The 19,976-nt window shown below is 31.4% G+C and overlaps 1 protein-coding gene across 1 annotated transcript in view; it reads right to left on the bottom strand.

Moving 5' to 3' along the window:
* The window catches only part of LOC124364787 (calcium permeable stress-gated cation channel 1), a 78,630-nt gene that overhangs the window by 30,316 nt on the left and 28,338 nt on the right, over positions 1-19,976 (bottom strand). The window contains exons 4-11 of the mRNA XM_046820534.1: positions 15,384-15,518; positions 13,749-13,940; positions 10,078-10,213; positions 9,855-9,901; positions 8,789-8,869; positions 7,203-7,380; positions 5,732-5,940; positions 3,576-3,723 (exon numbers count right to left, since the gene is read on the bottom strand). Of these exons, the coding sequence (XP_046676490.1) occupies positions 3,576-3,723; positions 5,732-5,940; positions 7,203-7,380; positions 8,789-8,869; positions 9,855-9,901; positions 10,078-10,213; positions 13,749-13,940; positions 15,384-15,518 (1,126 nt within the window). The remainder of the gene's footprint in view (positions 1-3,575; positions 3,724-5,731; positions 5,941-7,202; positions 7,381-8,788; positions 8,870-9,854; positions 9,902-10,077; positions 10,214-13,748; positions 13,941-15,383; positions 15,519-19,976) is intronic.

Genomic DNA, 19,976 nt, shown 5'->3' with positions numbered 1-19,976 from the left:
ATTAAGGTTTATTGGACAGAATGTTACCAGCGTCTGCCTTAATATCACTATTAACTTACTGTGACTTATTCATTGTCATAACAAAAATTTAAATTCACTACAGCACAGAAGTTGACTCATTAATTTATTCGTAAGTTTGTATTTTCATCTTTATATTTCAAATATAACACAATAAATTGTAAACTGAAGCACCAACTACCGGTACATGCTGACATCCAATAATGGTAAGTTAGTTTCAAAGCGTTTGAATAAAAACATTCAGTACAACTGACTTAAAAGTTAGCCAATATTTTAATAATTCTTTTAAAAAGATTAAACAAAACTGTAGTAACCAGATTGTTTAATCTTTTTTATTACTATTTTATTCACAAGCATTTGGCACAAACATTAGTTAGTGAAGAGCACACCCGACATGACAACACATGTATAGCTGAGCTACGACAGCCACATGTAAAGCTGGAGGCAACAAAGTAAGCTCACTTGTACTTAGAACCCCAGGAGTACAATGACTTTCCATCCACCATTAAGGTATTTACTTATAACAGATTAAATAAACATGTTCGAACTTTATATGCTATTTCACTAAAATAATGTTTTTCGGGTCTAGCCAAACTTATTTCATGGTTCAATCAACTTTTAGATATAGCTACCTAAATTTAAATATAATTAGCAGTTACCAGCGGCTTTGCACACAATTTTGTAGGTTTTAGTTTTAGACGTATATGAGCACATCTGGTTCGAGTGAATTATATTTCCAACGCCGGTGTAGAGTTGTCTAGTTGCCACGATCAAGAAAATCTCTCAAAAGTGCATATTTATGGCCATTTTAATATAATGTGGTCTTAGGATTTTTGTTTGTTGTCATGATTTTGCCTTGTTTCCTGTTCAAGAAAATATGTATACATACATAGGACTGAGACGCTTACTTCTATCAAGACAATTAAGATGGGTTTTATAACATACTTTAAGCTTATAGTAATAGTTAGACAGTGACTTTGTCTTTTATCTGTGAGGTTTGCTCGATGATTTCGCATTGCCAATCGAGCTGTTTCACGAGCTGCCTCTCTTTGCTCTTGTCATTGAAAAGCATGCAGTCTTGCCATACTAATGCGGCGCCCTTCTTGTGCAACTTCTTGTTCTTCTTCAGTGGTTTCATTTGTGATGTTTCAAATCCTAATTGCATTATGGTTTTGTTGAGAAAGGTTAGATCTTCTCGGTCGCGGCATTGTTAATAGGAATAATTCTTGTACAAAACAAACACATTACCTGTGAACTTAGTGTTAATTCAAAACAAACCATAGACAAAATTACGTGAACTGTCACTTGTGTTTTGTAATATCACATCACTATTATCACAGATGTTTGCCTCTTTTATTATTTTTATTGATAAAATATCATATTATTAATACTTATTATCCTATTCCAGACAAAGACAAATCCAAAAACACAAAAATCATAAAATTTGGTCTAGCCGTTCTCGAGTTATAAATGGTGTAACTAACGCGACTTTCTTTTATACATACATTACTAGCTGTTACCCACGGCTTCGCACGCAAATCTTAAGAACCGAAGTCCTTATATTACTTAGTAAAAGCAATTATGCGCGATTGGCTGCGGGTAACAGCTAGTTCGTCAATAAATTCGTAGTATTTTATAACGAAAACTCTTGATTTTCAATAAAATACCAATTACAAAACCAAATACCCAGATACCCACGGCTTTGCACACGATTTCCTACAGAAAAATTGGGACATAGGAGGCATATTTCTTTTGAACGTCGTTATCACCCTTCTGAGATAAATGATAGTCACTGAAAGATACTCCAAGCTCATGATCTATTTAAGATTTAAATGTTAAAACAGTCTCAATATGCACCTGTGAAATAACTGGAATTTTTCTCCAATATTCTATGATTTTTGTATACAATTGAACTATATTAGACCATCGTGGACAGGAGTCAAAAAGTTGGAATTCATTAGCGCACATACAATGTAACAAAATGATATTTTGAAACGAAAATAGGTATATTTTAGGTACATATTATTACAGTCTAATGATTATGAGCTTCAGATGTTAAGCGAAATGGCGTATGGTTTTTATTTTAGGCTTTGCGCGTGTTTCACTTCTGGATCAAATTAGTTATATCTCCGATGCCATGATTGAGCTTGCTTTGTTGTCTCGATCGAGAGAATATGTACACACGGAGTTTTGAGAACCATACTTCTGTCAAAAAAAACAACTAAGGTTGGTTTTGTAACATTCTTTATATTTGTAGCCAACGTAAGATAGTAATTTTGATATCTGCATTGCTCTTCTGATCAAGCATGCGCAAGGTTTATATTAATTATTAATAAATATTGCAGTTAAAGGTGAATTTTTACGTCAAATTTGAATTGTATTATCTGGATAGTAAAGTCTATGTTTAACAGTGATTGCTGTTTCTCTTAAGCTTACTCTATGCTTTCAAACTATAAGTGTAAAGAAATTAAAATTAGTAATTAAATTATGTAAACATATTTGTTTGTCGCATTATATATGTTTACAAAGAACAGCTGAGTAAATTTGAACAGGCTCTTTCACTTAATAACATATGTTTGCTACAATGCATTTCTTACGGGTATTTCCGTAACTTTTAGAGACCAGTGGGGCGGAATCCTGAATCGGGAACGGGATAAAAAAGTATCCTATGTCCTTCTCCCAGTCCTTAGCTACCTTCCTACCAATTTTCAGCCAAATCGGTTCAGCCGTTCTTGAGTTATAAATAGTGTAACTAACATGACTTTCTTTTATATATATATATATATAGATAATTATTCATATAAGTTTGATTTGTAAAAGGGTTAACTGGAATCCACGTACAACTTAAGACTTTAGTTATTTATGTATTTACTATATGTGAGAAGTACAAGCATTTTGTTAATCTGTTATCAAACCAGTTTTAAGTGGTGTGTTTTAATGGTTGATGATAACAACTTACACAGGCACTTTATGGATAGTAATTATTACCTGCACCACTTGAAGGGTAAATGAAACATAGGTTTGGTTTTTGCCTCCACGTGTACATTTTTTATCAATAATGACAACATTTCAGTGTCAATTTATCCTCCGCTTCTGGTTTGATGGAAACATAAATCAGTAATGTACACATAACTTATCCAATTTGGACAATATCAGCACATTTCGAGATTAACAAAAATAACTATAACTTACAGTGAAAACTATTTAATTTTTTGACGGTATTCTTAAACTGTAATTGCTGTAATTGTCTACTACAATAATTACGACAGATTTTTCTCTAGGGGATAAACTAAATCAGTGATTTGAGAATACCAACTGTGTTTCAGGAATTGACAGAATAGATTACAAAGACTAACAAAACCGTATTAAAATAATAACAATGATGAAATCTAATATAGTGAAAATTCCCTCTGGCTTAACCGTTTCAGTTGAAACTTAAAAAGCCTCATTATAAGATATTATGATACTATAAACAATATGTTGAAGAAAAAAGTACATGCACTATGAAAAGCACATATTGTTCCTGTATTGCTAATAATATCTGAAATATCTCTTACCATTTTCTCAACCTGGTTGAAGACTAGAGTGTCCATGACACTAACGACAACAGGAGGAGTCGTGAGGAAGAATAGAACAACAAACAGGAACACATTGAGCATCACAGCCTTTATGAAGAAGTTTTTGCGCGACACAGACAAGTTCTCCCTGTGAAATATATAACAATACATCGACATTCACAAGTAAACTGACAATTGGAACATTTTATTTACTATCTTTGGTTAGATCTAACAAGCTCATGAGTTATATAAAAGCATTTCACCAAGTTGTTAATGTGCTAAACAATAATTACACTGTGGAACAGTAATTATGTCACGTATACAGTAATTGTGTTTTGATGATTAATCCTTTGAGCATCGGCTGCTTGAAACCTAGGTCTACTGAGAAACACAAATGTGGAATTGGCCACAAGTTTTTGTTTAGAAACTCATTGCATATTTGTATATAGATAAATAAATCAATTTTGTGCTGTTTTGAGGTAAATTGGATGCTCTAAAAGGATATTTAATAAAAATATAATACATTATTTATTACTTTTGAAATAAAGTAATATAGGTTTTGAAATCTTGCGTTTATTGTAAAATTAGGAAAATAAACATATTTTTATTTAGACCTAGAGATATTTCAAAAATAGGACACTAGTGTTGTAAATAAATGTTATCAATAAGTGTCATTTTCGTCTTTTTAACATACAAACAAGTTCTTAAAGTTTACCCAGTGCAGTTTTATAATCAAGGTGGTATCAGAAAATTCCCGGACTGTACTCACCATTATTTTGAATGTGACTGTACAAGCCAGCGCTCCAGTAGACTTTGCCACAATAGCCGCTGAGTCACTGTGCCGAGTTTTGTTGTTGTGAGTGGTTAGATTATGTCTACCAGTTGTGCTTTCTTGTTGTGTGTTATCATTATGTAGCGAATTTTGTGATGGCAGCTAAGTTCGAACAACAGGCTTGCATCAAGTTTTGGTTTACACTTAAGAAATCACTAACGCAAAACTATTGCAATGCTTCAAGAACATTCACTGAGCAGAACACAGGTTTTTGAATGGAACATTCTTTTCAAGGCTGGCTTAACTTTAATTGAAGATGATCACTGAAATTTTTTAGGATGGCCTACCACAAGCAAAACAAATGAAATTGTTGGAAAAATTCTGTACCTCATTCATGAAGACAGTCGTCAGACAATAAATGTCTTATGTAATAGTGTCAGTATTAGCTATGGAAGCTGTCAAGAAATTTTAAGTAAAAATCTAGGCATACATCAAGTTGCGCAAAATTTGTGCCTCAGCTTTTGACTGTTGATTAGAAATAGTGACCCCACATTCATATCCAGGATCATAACTGGTGATGAAAGTTGGTTTTTATGGTTATGATCCAGAGACATAACACTTTTTTACATTAAAGGCATTGACCATTGTGAGTTCGTGCCACCTGGTGTTATAGTGAACTCTGATTTTTATTTTGATATTTAGAGGTGTTTGAGAGAAAATGTGCGTTGGAAAATGCCTGATTTGTGGAAAGATAAAAACTAGCTGTTGCATCACCACAATGCTCCAGCTCACGCTTCCAAAAACAACATTGCTATCGTTCAACAACCTGCCTGGGTTCGTTGAATCAACTCAAATCTAGCTTCCTTCGAAGGGGATAATGGCCAATAACAGCCCAGGTAAGAAAACAAAACCTAGTCCGCGAAATTTCTAATACCACCTTGTAAGTACTTTGTGGGAATTTTTGTCCAGCTCTCAGCATGAATTTAGATTCCTGCATTCCTCTATGGATATTTACAGTAAATGGTGGTTTATTGTGAACCTTTTTACAGATCTTAGATATATTTTAATTAATGTTGAGTAATTTCTGACCTGAATGGGGCAATATGAGTCTTAAACTCATGAAAAATGAGAACCAGCATTGTAAAAAAGTAAAAATAGATAAATACTGATGAGTAGTATTAAAATTGCTTGCAGTATATTGCTTGCATTTTATCTTGTGTAATGGAGTACGTTAAATTTTAAAAGCCCCATAAGAATATAACTACCGGTATTAAAAAAGATTACGATTGAACATAAAAATTATTGTTGTTTCCATACTCTTTTTAGCTTACTGATATCACTAACGATTTGCACACAATCAATAGAAATGAGGATCATAACTGACCAGCATATATCCCTGGGGGAAGGAGAGAACTGCACCTTCCACTTATGAGGTTTGAGCCGTCGGCTGACTGAGGAGTCCGGGGGGTGGATGGTGCAGCCGTAGCGGAGCTGGTGATCCGAGTAGACTCGCTTGGCTGCGGCCAAGGACACTAACGTCACAAACACTATACCCAGAGGACGCTTCAGTGCTGTTGTCCTCTCAAGGTCCACCTGCAAAACACACGAAAGAATTCAACCAACTGTAAACGTTCTTAGTCTTAATAATAAATATAAATTGGCATCAAGATAAACTATGCAGTCTCAAAATTACGTTTTTCAATAAAAATATTACTCTCCGCTCAAAAAGTATAGAAACCCGAGTTTGAACGTACACAACACACTAACTAATTAGCAGAGCTTTAATAACGGGAGTTACATCAAATCTTTTCTTGTAATCTCGCAGACTGCCTAAGCAACACAGTCTTGGGCATTCTGGTGATTTGTGCATTCATACGAACAGGTGCCTGATTTTATGAATTTTACGAGTTATGAAATTTTATAAGATAAAGTTTCGTTGAAAATCGCTAGAAACCTGTACCATTTTTCATCCTTACCAACATAAAATTGGAAGTGATGGTTTTTAAATAATTTGCTTTATACATCTAGATGCAGAAATAAACAAGCAAAATTTTAATGTAACTCCCATTATTTTAGTTCTACTAGTTAGTTTGTGGTTAACATTCAAACTTGGGTATCTATAATTTTTGTTCTGAGAGTAGTTACAAACTAGGTTAAGAAAAATAAAGCGTTTATGGCACGTCAAATCCTTTATATTTGTAAATTGGTATAAGTTATAATGGCATTTTATATAAAGTGATTTATTAGTAACTATAATGGTTGAAGGATTTGATTGAACATTGAAATACTTTTAAAAGCTACTGCTAACTAAACACTGTTTAGCTAGAAAACTATATTAACTTTATAATTGCAAATCCTGTAAATGTAGAGATTACTTGACAGTGTTCACAAATATTTCTCAGTTTATTGTAGTACTGTCTGTGCAGTTAAACAAATAACAGGATCCGTCCCAGAATCCAGGGATCAACCAAAATCAGTCTTAAATTCCCAGGATCAAAAGTATTGATCTAGAATTATTGAAACTTAAAACAACTGGAGTATGTGTTTTTATAAGTCAGGATGAGCTGAGGGTTGGATCGCCTTATGTACGCACAACTTCGCCTTATGTACTTCATCATAAAGTTCGTGCACAGGGTTCACCCTAAAATAGTTTTTGTATGACTTTTTAAAGAGTTAGGTATAAGAAAAGAGGAATCCACGTGCCTCTTTCAGCCACGTGAAGATGGTAATGCAAGTTTCCCAGTCCTAGCCAAGATTGTTAACCTTCACACCTCTGTCAATGAGGGAGAAACTCTAACTTCAACTGTATGTCTATTGATCACACGAAGACGTAACTTCCTGGAGTATTGACTGACCTGGGCTTGCAACCGGCTCTCCTCATCTGTGTAGTAATCGATGGCATCAACAGTTGGGCAGCCGTACATGTCACAACATGCGCAGATGTTACCACACAGGTACGGCCGCATCTCCAACCGCACCCCTGTGTCCTTCAGGTAGTTATCACAGTACAGCCGAGCTTGATATGCAGTTTCTCTGCAACATAGATGCAGCAGATATTACAATACAGGTATGTTTTATTTTCTTTATAGATATATTCTTTAATTAAAAACTCATAAGAAGTACACACACTGTTCTTTTATTATATATAAATTTTTATTATATTTTAACAAATGATGCCTACCAAAATATTTTTGAAAATGTTTCCAGTTATGTAGGCAAAATAGCACTTGAAAAAAATATTTTCTCAAAACAACTGATATACAATACTACTATGTACAACTAAAACTGTACATATACGCCAAACATTATTTTACTATCCACAAACCGCGAAGATAACATTACATTTTTTTTATAGACCTACATTTTCTCCTTTTTCTCGTAGACCTAGTCTAAACTCATGAGATTCAAACACAGTTTATAAAATACACAACCTATCACTGAGTACTGAATAAGTGAAACTTCATTTAGAATAAAATAGTAAAAAATTAATTTCCTTCAAAAAACTATAAAACAAATCTTATATTTAAATTTTAATTGATTTATAAGTTAATATATAACACATTTTTACTTACAATATTTATTTTTTCAGTTTTACAAGGGAAATAACACTGAAAAATTATTCCACTATAAAACATAATATCAATTGAAAGTAAAAATTAAACTAGATACAAACATAAAAGTTTTGATTCATACTTAAAAAACTGTTAAAGTATTTTGTTTTTGTGAAATCAAAAACTTTTTATTTTTGTGTTGTTTTACACTAAATTTAAACTAAACATCTAATAAACGTAATTAATCACAAAATTGCTATAAATATTGTTTCCTTGTAATCTGGTCCATTCTGATTGTTTACATACCAAAACATATATAATATGGTAAAAAATTCATAGCTAAATATATACGGACGTCAGCATTTTCGCAATGTCCATATTTATATGGATGTTGACATTTCTCTGTAGTTTTTCAAACGTCCGTATATATGGACATTGATTGGCACTAAAAGGGTTAAATTTGGCATGAAATTTTATTCCCACATATACGAGGAAGAGTTCTATGATGGTGCAAGACAAAATGTGGAATTTGGTCGAGCATCATTAAATCCCATCATCATTCAGTAGGCTGACATAATTTCGCTTGTCTGTGGGAGGAAGAAACAATTTCTTTTCCGTTTGATGTATGTCTGTCTTTCTGTCCACAGGGCATCTTGAGAGTGACATGAGATTTAGACTTAAAAATTGTACATGAAAGCTCAGTGAAGCCTGCTACGAGAAAAGTGGCGTAGAGTTCTCCTACTACTTTGCTTCATTACTGTTCAAACACAAATTTATTCAAGTAATGTTGGATAAAATTATTTTTATCCAACTACATATCATTATCATATTTTTATCCAATAAATTATTTATGTACAACACACTTTTACCTTCAAACTAAATAAACTTACCTTTCTTTATCCAAACGGCTAACTTTGGTAATATTGTAAGCCAGCTGGATTCCTTGCACTTCAAATTCTGGATAAGCTTCCCTATAATAAAGAAAATTAGATCAACTTCTTTGGTTTGAATATTTAAAAATAATTGTTAGTAATAAGTAAAAATTAAACAAAATATAAAGAGTAATTTTAAACTCAGATTATTGTGTATCTGCTAGATGTTATTTACAAAACAAAACAATTGACTTTTTATACTCTTTATATACACAAATATAGAGCAGTTAATGTATATCACAACTTGGTAATTTTCACTTTTATTAAATTACAATAAAAACTACTGCAATCATTATTTTAAGAGATATTTACTTGAGCATCCACTGTAAACCTTTCATGAAGTTTTTCTTATTTGACAATATTAAACTTAATGATATTTAAATTTAAGACTGTATAAATACAGCACTGATTCCCTACATTTTTTCAGTCCACTAGGAACATATCATTAGCACTTAGAAATTCAAACAAGTGAGTGTAGGAGCACACAGGTGCATATCATGATTAAACAATGTTCATTTTTAAGATATCACACTAATTTGGTACAAATTGTTCAGAAGGTTCTAAATTATATATTTAATTTTTTTTATATCTCTATATGCAATATAACGAGCATAGGAAATGCAATAAAAACATCCATAAAAATTTATTAATAAACTTTTGTTGAAAAGCTGAAAAAATGCTTAAAAACACAAGTTTATACTAATCATAGACATTGACCATTTGAGTGGAAATGATAGGTTTGAATAAACAAATAATAAAACAAAAAATACTATTTGAGTAATATATAAAAGGAATTCAGAAGTGAAGCCTTATGTTGTTCAAAGACAATCACACATGGTTTATTTTCAGAACCAAACCTTTCGTTCAGGATGGCTAAACTTTCTGCCACAAGAAAGAAAACTAGTTACTGTATTACATAAATGAAAAAATCAACAAATACTCTTACCAAAACCATAAAAATCTTGAATGTAATTAAATACCAATGTAGGCGTAAATCTATAGATATTACGTTCAATACACATACCGAAAGTGCCTATGTAAGTCATCAGCATCACAGGAGCGTCGAGGAATGTTGGAAATCATGAGAGTGCGTGAGACAGTGTCACGGTCCTCCACCTTGAGGTTGACAGAGAAACGTCTCATGATGTAGATCCCCAGAGGGAGATAGAGAAGAGCCAGAGTCACATGAACCCATAGCCAGTTAGAGCTGAAACATACAATAGATCCATATAGGAACAGCAAGGAATGTTGGAAATCATGAGAGTGCGTGAGACAGTGTCACGGTCCTCCACCTTGAGGTTGACAGAGAAACGTCTCATGATGTAGATCCCCAGAGGGAGATAGAGAAGAGCCAGAGTCACATGAACCCATAGCCAGTTAGAGCTGAAACATACAATAGATCCATATAGGAACGCCAAGGAATGTTGGAAATCATGAGAGTGCGTAGACAGTACCAAGATTCTACATCTTGAGGTTGAAAGAGAACTGTTCATGATGTAGATCCATACAGGAGATTTGGAAGAGTTAAAGTAAAATAAAACCCATAACCAGTTAGAGCTGAGCAAAGACATACAAAATTATACATTTTCTGTAACCAGACTAAATTTGTCCTTTAGGCTATCTTGTAATTTGAAAGGTATATACTTAACTATATATTCTGGGCACATGCCTCTCCCTTTTTTACATGCAAATAAAATTCCCCACTCAATGTAAAACATTCTAATTGAAATATTAACCCTGGTTACTTATTATCATTATATAATACTGTTCATTTTCAACAAAAGGATTCCAAATACAGTTTGGTTTGCAGTAAAAAAACTATTTTTTATAGAGTTTAGAAAGGAATCTTGCAAAACTAGGAAAAAAATGTTTGGCATTTAAGGAAAATACTAAGGGCAGTCAGAGTGTTAATTACTGGTAATTGTTTAACAGAATTTACTTTGAGACACAGATAAACTTTGTGATAATCACAATTTACTTTTTATCAGCAAATATAAAACTGTACTTTTTATTAAATGGATAATTTAAAACTAATTTTGTGAATTTTGTTTAATAAATCACAAGAGATGGGATAAACACAATCAAGAAGTGGATCAAAGGTCAATACTGCAGCTGGTTTGACATTTACACGGGTGTTATTTATAATGTTTCTGTCATCCTTTTATAGCTCCTGGGTCTATTTTGAGATAACATCAACACTATGCTATATAAAGACAGATAATGTGTTCAAATACTATAAGTAATTCTTTTCATATTTATTAATAACTTTGAGACAGTAAAATCATTTAGTGACCAAACAATTTGCTCAGAGTATTTATTGCAAGAGATAAAATGTTTAAATATGTGAACAGTAGAACTTATAAAATACACTTGTAAATAGTCTACTAAACGAATATAGTTCAATATACATGTAATGTGTATATCCTCTTTTTGTTATAAAGCTGGTATCATGTCATGTGATCACATTTACAAAATATTTAATTGCACTGTATTTTGAAACCAATAGTGGGTGTATCCAGTGATGGCAATACTTGTTTCCTGTTGATAACCAACACTATTTTGAGATAACAGTGTGTTTACTTTTCCTAGTATCAGTTACAGGTCTACATTCCTAAATGTTCAAGCGTAAATATCATATAACACGTTCTGACAACTAACTGAAGTTATATTTTACAATTTCCCAATGATCTTTGATTGGTTTTCCTTCTATCCAGAATAGTTGTAGAATTGTAGAATTTTGCAGCAGTACAAACATTTATAAATAATAAAAAATATATATTAATCCTTTCGATCCCTTCATTTTAAGCAAAATGGTTACTGAAAATCCTACTGATTTGGTAAAATGTAACAGCTAAATACTCAAGCACTAAATAGCCCATTTTGTAAATATTTGTGTTTTGTAGTTCTTTTTTTACTTAATTTTGAAAATATTTTCAAGATATTATTTTTTTAGCGTAAAATATAATAAATTAAACTCAAATGACGGCAAGAAATATTTAATCTATTAATGTAAATACATTAATAGATTAAATATATCTCTACAAATGTATATAATGTATATGTAAAGTGCGTCGCGCACCCGATGGGGTACAAGATGGTATCCATTTCCTTATTGCGTTTTTATTGTTTGCCTGTCTTGGCGCACTACTGTGTACCCCGTTTACTTAATTTTTAAGATAATTTAAGTTTTTAGTTAACCATTGAGGTATAAAGAGAACAATATTGAAAAACACATAATTAAATAATTGTTTATGTACAAAATTGTGAAGCCTACATACCTTTCTCATTATACTTAAGACATTTGACATAAAAAAAACCGATTAAGGTTTTTTTTGTTATTTTTTTATATTTTTCTTTGTACCCTCAGGTACCGAATTAATATTTAATTTTGTAACAGAAATTTTTATGTGTGGGCTTAGGGTCAGTTAAAAAAAATTAAACTACCATATAACACGTTAAAATGTAAGTATTTGGTTGTCTAGCATCAATTGCATATCTGTCACTAAAAATGACACAGCAACAATCAAAACAAACAATGAACAGATGAAACAGTAAACAACAATCGATTTTGAGAGAGTTGGCGAACTTCAAAATCGAACATGCTATATTTTAATAAAACATTGATATAATAGTAAAATGCCTAAATAATCGTTATCAGGAATATTTTTTATATTTTATTCTTATCAGGAATATTATGTTTTTGTTAACCACACAAAATTTCATTAGTTTATCTCAATAAAAAAATTAAATAAAGAATTTTTTTATATATTCAAACTCTTTCAGGAATTAAGAGTTAACTCAGAAAATATTTTTAACAGCAGAATTAATATTTTTTTACTCCAAATTACAAACTTAGGGTGTAGGGCAGTGCTCGTCATCGGTAATTATGTCGATACTAACTGATGACATGCAATATACGTCATTGGTAGCCAATGAGTTAACATTGACAAACCATACAAAATTTCATTAGTTTGTCTCAATAAAAGAATTAAATAAAGAATTTTTTTTATATAATTAAACTTTTTTTAGGAATTCACAGGATAACTATCTCAGGATAACTAGTAAAAATCAAACTAACATTAAATAGAAAACACTGATGAAAAAGAAATATAAACATGTAAATAATAATAAAAATTACCAAGTAATAAAGTCAAACAACAATGTAGCCTCATTAACAATAAGCTATATAATTAGTTCTTATTTACAGTTCAATTACATATAAAAACATAGCTAGTCGCAACACAACCAATTACACATTTTATAGCATTTTTAAAATACTATATAAATTTTAATTCCCAACTAAGACTGATTCTTTTTTATCATATTGGTACAGTACAAGTGTAAGTTTGGTTGCGTTTTATATTTTCAAGTAATTAACGTGTAAACGTCCATATATATGGATGTTGGTATTTTATGCAGATTTTTTTTATATTAGTATAATCATTACAATTTATTTACATATGATACATGAAAAATATAGGAAATAGAAAGCGCAACCACAATATTATTTTTAAAAGATTGATAATTGTTATTTCAGTTATTTATCTATGCCAGAGAATAAGCAAGATTCATTCCTTTTTAAACAAAATGTATGACAAAAACATATTAGCGTGTTTTTCAGTAGGCTACAATACATGAAAGAGTTATCTCTTTCCTTTTGTTAACTACCTCCAATTGTTCTTTCTAGTACTATTAGTCAAACAACATTAATCCTCATACAACAAAAAGCTCACTTGACGCTTCAGTTTTCCATCGTGGAAAGAGTCTTTAGTCTCGAATGGGTTAAAATTTAATTCAGTACGACACTCACTTGTGTGAACATATTTAGTAATAGTCTGAATCAGTACTTATTATCATAATGTGACCATCTATTACATGACTAATTTTTTGTTTAATGACAATAAAATGTTGTATATACCTTGGGTCCAGATTGCTGACAGTGGTGTGACCGAAAGAACGTTCTTCAGTCTGCAGATCACCTTGGAAGTTGATAGGCAACACCACAGTCAAAGATATAACACAGATTATAGCCACTAGAACAATGATATGTCGCTGGAAAGAGAGGTACTGGACGGCATCGTATCCGCTCTTCGCCAAAATATTTTCATCTCTGAAAAGAAAAGACGCAAATGACAACTATGGCGGTTTTAGTAAAACACATATATAATACTTTGTACATGTTTATAATACTTGATTAAACCAAACTATCGTAAAATATATATATATATATATATATATATATATATATATATATTAAAATGAGTAACATCTACGAGTACAAAAGAGTTGGTTGCCAAGAGATAGTCTGAGACAGTTGGACTTTGAGCATGGACTAATATAAACGCAAATCCTGCTTGAAAGTCATAAAAAAATCTTAAATTTCACTTCACAAGGTCCTTGAATAAGTCTATGTTCTGTTGAGGTGAGCAAAATAAAACCATTAACTTACATCAATAATTCCCGGTGATTCCACGTACACACTAGTTATTTTGTGAATAGAAAAATCTGTACGCATACAATTATTTGAAATAGCGTCCAAATATCAGTAAATAGAAACTTTAAAATAAAGTTGTGTGTACAAAAAGTTATTGTTAAAACTTATTTGAAGTCTTAAAAATCAAAACTGCATTTTTTATCCACAAATTATATTAGCTTTAAGCTATTTTTAAAATAATGTTAGTTACGTTTTCAAAATAATATTTTTTTTATTATTTGATAAAATAATATTTTTCTACCACAGTAAAACCTAGTAGTACCAAGAGATTCTTTTGTACTGTTATTCTGTAATATGACACTTTAAATCAATGTTTTATTAGTCTTGTAAATCATTACTTGTACTTGACTAATAAGACTTTTCAAAGATTAATTTTGAATAATTATTTGTGATTTGATTTTTTTAATTAACTCTGTACTGATACAAAATAAATTACTTCAACACAGGCATATATAAGTTTTTTTTCTTTATAGCTTTATAACAATTCTTTTCCGTGTATGCAAGTGTGGAATATAGTGCATTATGTAAGTACTACAAAGTGAACGCTGATCGACATATGATTACTATCCTTTAAAACAGTACCAAATGTAATAGTATTAGAGAGATGGGTAAATTTAATAAAAAGTTTGGAAAAAAATAGGTTGGAAACATCTCTGGTCCTATATAAAAATTTACCAAGCTTATACAAGCAAACTCAGTTTCACTTAGCAAATTATTGTACATTACGAAACTTGGCCACCAAATTTGACAAGAGTAACATTAAAGACCTCTAGTTCGCACCATTGTTCTTCTTTTTATAATACCTTTAAAATGAGATGTCACTTGCTAGGGGTTCCTATTTAAAAATTTTGACTTACCTCCAAAATACCCCATTTGGGGGGGGGGGGGAGGAGGATGAAGGGTGGTCAAAAATTTTCAATAATCAAAAAACTCCTCAGCTGGTCATATAAACATCCCCAAAAGTAAATCACTCCATCTCTATTGATAAAAAAATTAATAGGGGGGGGGGGGGGACTTTTAAGACACCTGGTAAAATGAAAAGGTGGAATGAATGCTTACTTAATTTTAAAAATCGCTATGATCCATGAACAGAACCCCCGGTCGATATGTACAGTTGAGTCAAGTGAAGTGACAGAGTTTACCTCTGTCGCTCCTACCACATCATCCAGTGTCCCGTAAAACAGCTGGGTCCATCTGTAACACACGGACACACTGTGTTACTTTACTGCAACACTCTTCTTGGACAAGTATTAAACACAGGGTGATATGTCTAGTAGTAAAGGAAAACGCATATTAATTTGTGATCAAATCTTTAAATGGTCTACTATAGTTGAGAAAATAAATGCCTAAACAATAAAATTAATGTTGTAGATGGAGCTTATATTGACTTTTCTCCATTCAATCATTACATTGAAAAATCACAAATTAATTTTCATCTCCAACATATCATTGGTTGTAAATCTGTTATCTGATTAAACAACAATAATCCAGAGCAATTATCTACCAACTAGCATGACAGATGATAATTGGGGGAGACAACTGTGAAATGTCCAAGGCTTCGACCTTCAAGTTGACATCCTCCGATAATTGTCTACTTTGGTGCCTTAAGAACTAATACAATTCAAATGACAGATTTATTTTCTGTGGTATTTACAAGAATGGTGAACAATATCAAATCTTTGTTTAGGGACAGTAAAACTTGTAAGCACCTAACAAACTGAACACAACATATATAATTACATAAAAATTTTATAAAAACAAATAAAAACCATAATAAAACAAACAACCATATAACACAGAATGAGCATGCTTAAACACAATAGAACAGTAAAAAAGAAAACACCAATATATAAAAACTTAGAGTAAATTTTTGTATCCAGTATAAGATTAATAATTAACTTAACTTAGTATGTAAATATATTGCATATAATTAAGGGGTTACAATTAAACACAGCTTTAACTCATAATAAATTATCAAAAATAATTACTTTTAACAGTAATTTTTTTGTATAAAATATAGTATTTGTGAAGTTCCAACAACTTTCTAACATTCCATTAAAAAATATCACATTCTGAGTTAAATTTGTTTGTTTGCAAATGGTAAAACATGCCTCTTTAATAACTGGTAAAGAAAGTTTCTGAAATTCTCAGACCTCCTAGCGGCTAAATGGTTAAGTATATCATAACAACACTAAGAATAAAAAAGTCTTAAAATTGCATGTTAAATCCGAATTGTTGGAAACTATAAAGATTTCCAGAAGAAATTTCAAAATTTACCACCATATTGGAAAATGGCAACGGAATTGAAAAAAATTACACTATATAATTTGAAAAAGCCTAATAATAAGATGGGGTTTCCCAAATTAAAGTTTGCTGTAAACTTAATAATTTCTGAGTACCCAATAGCTTGAGTTGATCACCCTGTATAGGGGTATGACTTTCTGGACTAAAAGTTCCTACCAACATATCAATGAAATTCATTTGTATTCTTTTCAACAATATGAAGGAATCAATTTAAAACATCTTGATATTAATAATTTCTTTCTTCTCAAGTTATACTATAGTAAAAATTTAATTTCAGAAAAATGCAACTAGAGTACAAAATCTTTTATATTTGTACACAGATATATATATATATATATATATATATATATATATATATATATATATGTGTGTGTGTGTGTGTGTGTGTGTGTGTGTGTGTGTGTGTGTGTATATATATATATATATAATAGGCATGTTACTTTTATATTTATATATATATATATATATATATTTATATATATATATATATATATATATTAGTAATATTCTGTTTATTTTTGTAGGATTGTTCCAAGAAAATGTCTTTTTTGGACGGTACAAATGTTAATTGTGAAGATCTTAGTTGCTCGCATAGGGTTACTGACTTTAAACACTGGTCAGTAAAATTGCTAGAGGCTATTTCACTGGTAACTACTAAAATATGTGAATTGGATGTACTGAAATAGATAAGATGTATGATTTAAACACATTTAAAACCCTTTGGAAAATTCTGAATAATTCCGAAAACTCTGAACATCTATTAATAAATATATGTTGTTGGCTCCATGAAAATTAACAAACATTTTAAGGATTCCTCTTTATTTATCAAAGGACACTTTTGTCAAGAAGAGTGTCTTCCCTTGGAGAACCCTTGGCATGTATGTTTATTATGTATTTTTAAATTAAAGAAATAGAAATATTTTGAAAATAGATACTTTTGAATAGAGATTTATTTACTATTTTAACTTATTTTTAACTGAGTATACATGTAACCAAAACACAACATTAGCAAATGGAAGCAAAAGCGTTAATCATTAGAAAAACAAGCAACGTACTTGTCTCTATAGATATTCTATAAGAAAGCAATGTTATTAAACTTCTTGACTAGAATGTGTATGGTGTATGTAGTAACAGCATTTAAATACAATATTTGAGAAAAAATAAACAAGTTGAATAAACCGTGAATATTACAAAGAATTTTTCAGTAATTTATATTATTTATCAGTTAATATATTGTATTTAACAACATTTTACGTGTTTTCAAAATATCAGCAAAGATTCCAATAGTGATTGCAAACCTGAGTCACTTGATAGTAAACGTGAGTCAAAACTATTGTTGAGAGCTATCAAGTTGATTCTGCTGTATGTAGTAGATCTGGGCCAGTGCAACACATATAGAAAATTTCCATACTTTCATGCTCTTGGTTGAGTAAAGAATACAATTTTGCATCACTGGCTTCTTACTATACTTTGATCAAGTCTGCTGCACTATTTATTTCTTTAAAATTTATGGTGTGGAATTAAGAAAATTGTGAGGACTCTACGATTGATGATGAATAGGCTGTTGAGGTAGCCTGTGCACGAATGTTGGATACTTGCCAGCATTATTAGGATGACACAAAATGCATTTCCTAATTCCTAATTGACCATGGCAAGTTTTACCTGTACTTGCACTGGATGGGCATAGTTGCAAATCTGCGTGTGAGCATTTTGTGGTTGATAGAAGGGGTATGACACATATTACTGGGGGTTTGGCAATGATGTTATAGACAAAATGCTCACAAACATTACCAATTGGGATCCAGTCACTGCATTTGTAAGGTCTGTTGTGAAGCACAAGAGAAAGAATGTGTGACTGAGAGACCTTTGAAAAGATCAGAGCAGCTGGCGAGGATGTTTTTCTTTTATGACACGCCACGTTTTTAAATATTTAATGAGATTTGAATCTCAGGTATCATATCAGTGAAACATAGAGTTTGGTTAGAAGATTTTTAACCCATTAGATCTAAAGAAAAACAAATATTGCAAGAAAAACTAATTATTTAGAGTAACTCCAGATAACAGTTTGCATATTTGAAGTAGAAAATGGTGGGTCACTCGCTAGCAGACTATATCTATATCAATGAACATAGTTTTAATCATGTTCCATACTGGTTTGGATAGACTTTATGGAACATTGACACACTGCTGGACCACACTATATATATATATATATATATATATATATATATATATATATATATATATATATATATATTGTGGTTTTGAAAATAACACCTCAAGAATTCTGATCTATTCTTACTGAAGCTGAAAGACTCAGGAATGTTTGTTATGAGCATTCAGTTCACACCTGATATTTCAATCAGACATAAAATAAATAAGAGCAGGTACATTTTTATTTTGATACTCTGATCTTTGAATTGGAAATAAACTTAACTTTACAGACATACAGATGTATCTAGACTCTACATTTCTGGCAAAGAAGTTTGTTTAGATCAGTAAGAAAATCCTCCTTTCACAAAATGATCTGAATTTTGGCACTAACAGCAGCTTCACACCTGTTACCAACACTCTTTCAATCAGTGTTTCAAAGGCTTCCATTCCAAGTTCGCCTTTTATTTTTTTTTAAGAGAGGCCGATAACCTTTACAGGCTTATTCTGGCCATTCTTGTGGACCAATGACCTGCGCAAGGATCTTAAAAAACAAAATAAGCAGGTAGGTCAGTACAGCAGGTTAACAGTACTGACAAAAATCGCAACAGTACAGGAAAGATTTGAACCTGCGCTATTTCTAACTGTTATCCAAAGACTGATGCCTTGGATCGTGCAACCACTGACTTTCCTATTAGGTGTAACAAAGATTAGCAATTATCACTACACTAATTTCAATACACTTCAAATTTCAAATCCTACTCAATTATTTGGGCCAAATCTTCCTTGGTAAATTGCTCCAAATCAATCCCATTCTCCTGCATTAAGCACGTTTGTACAGCTGCCTTTCCCTCAGCCAGAACCATCCCCACCAAGGCTTCTTACTGACCTCCGTACAGCATACTGTGGCAAAACCATACACAATTCTTTGATCCAGTGAACAGCACTTCTACCAACACCGAGACTCATTTTATGCTTTGAAATAGAGTTAGAAATGCTGAAAAATGTTACCATACTTTTTCTAATAGCAGTTGTACAAATAATAGGTATTAATCTATTCATTATCAATGCCCGACTTGTTGAAAATTAATTTTTAAAAGTAAGTCAACCATCACAAAAATAAAAAAGAGAAAAATATCAAACCAAACATAGGTTTTAATTTTAGTTGAAATAATAGTTTAATTTACTGTAATACAT

This window comes from Homalodisca vitripennis, chromosome 6, assembly GCF_021130785.1.
Source record: "Homalodisca vitripennis isolate AUS2020 chromosome 6, UT_GWSS_2.1, whole genome shotgun sequence".
Lineage (NCBI taxonomy): Eukaryota > Metazoa > Arthropoda > Insecta > Hemiptera > Cicadellidae > Homalodisca > Homalodisca vitripennis.
This window is presented reverse-complemented; position numbering and strand designations above follow the sequence as displayed.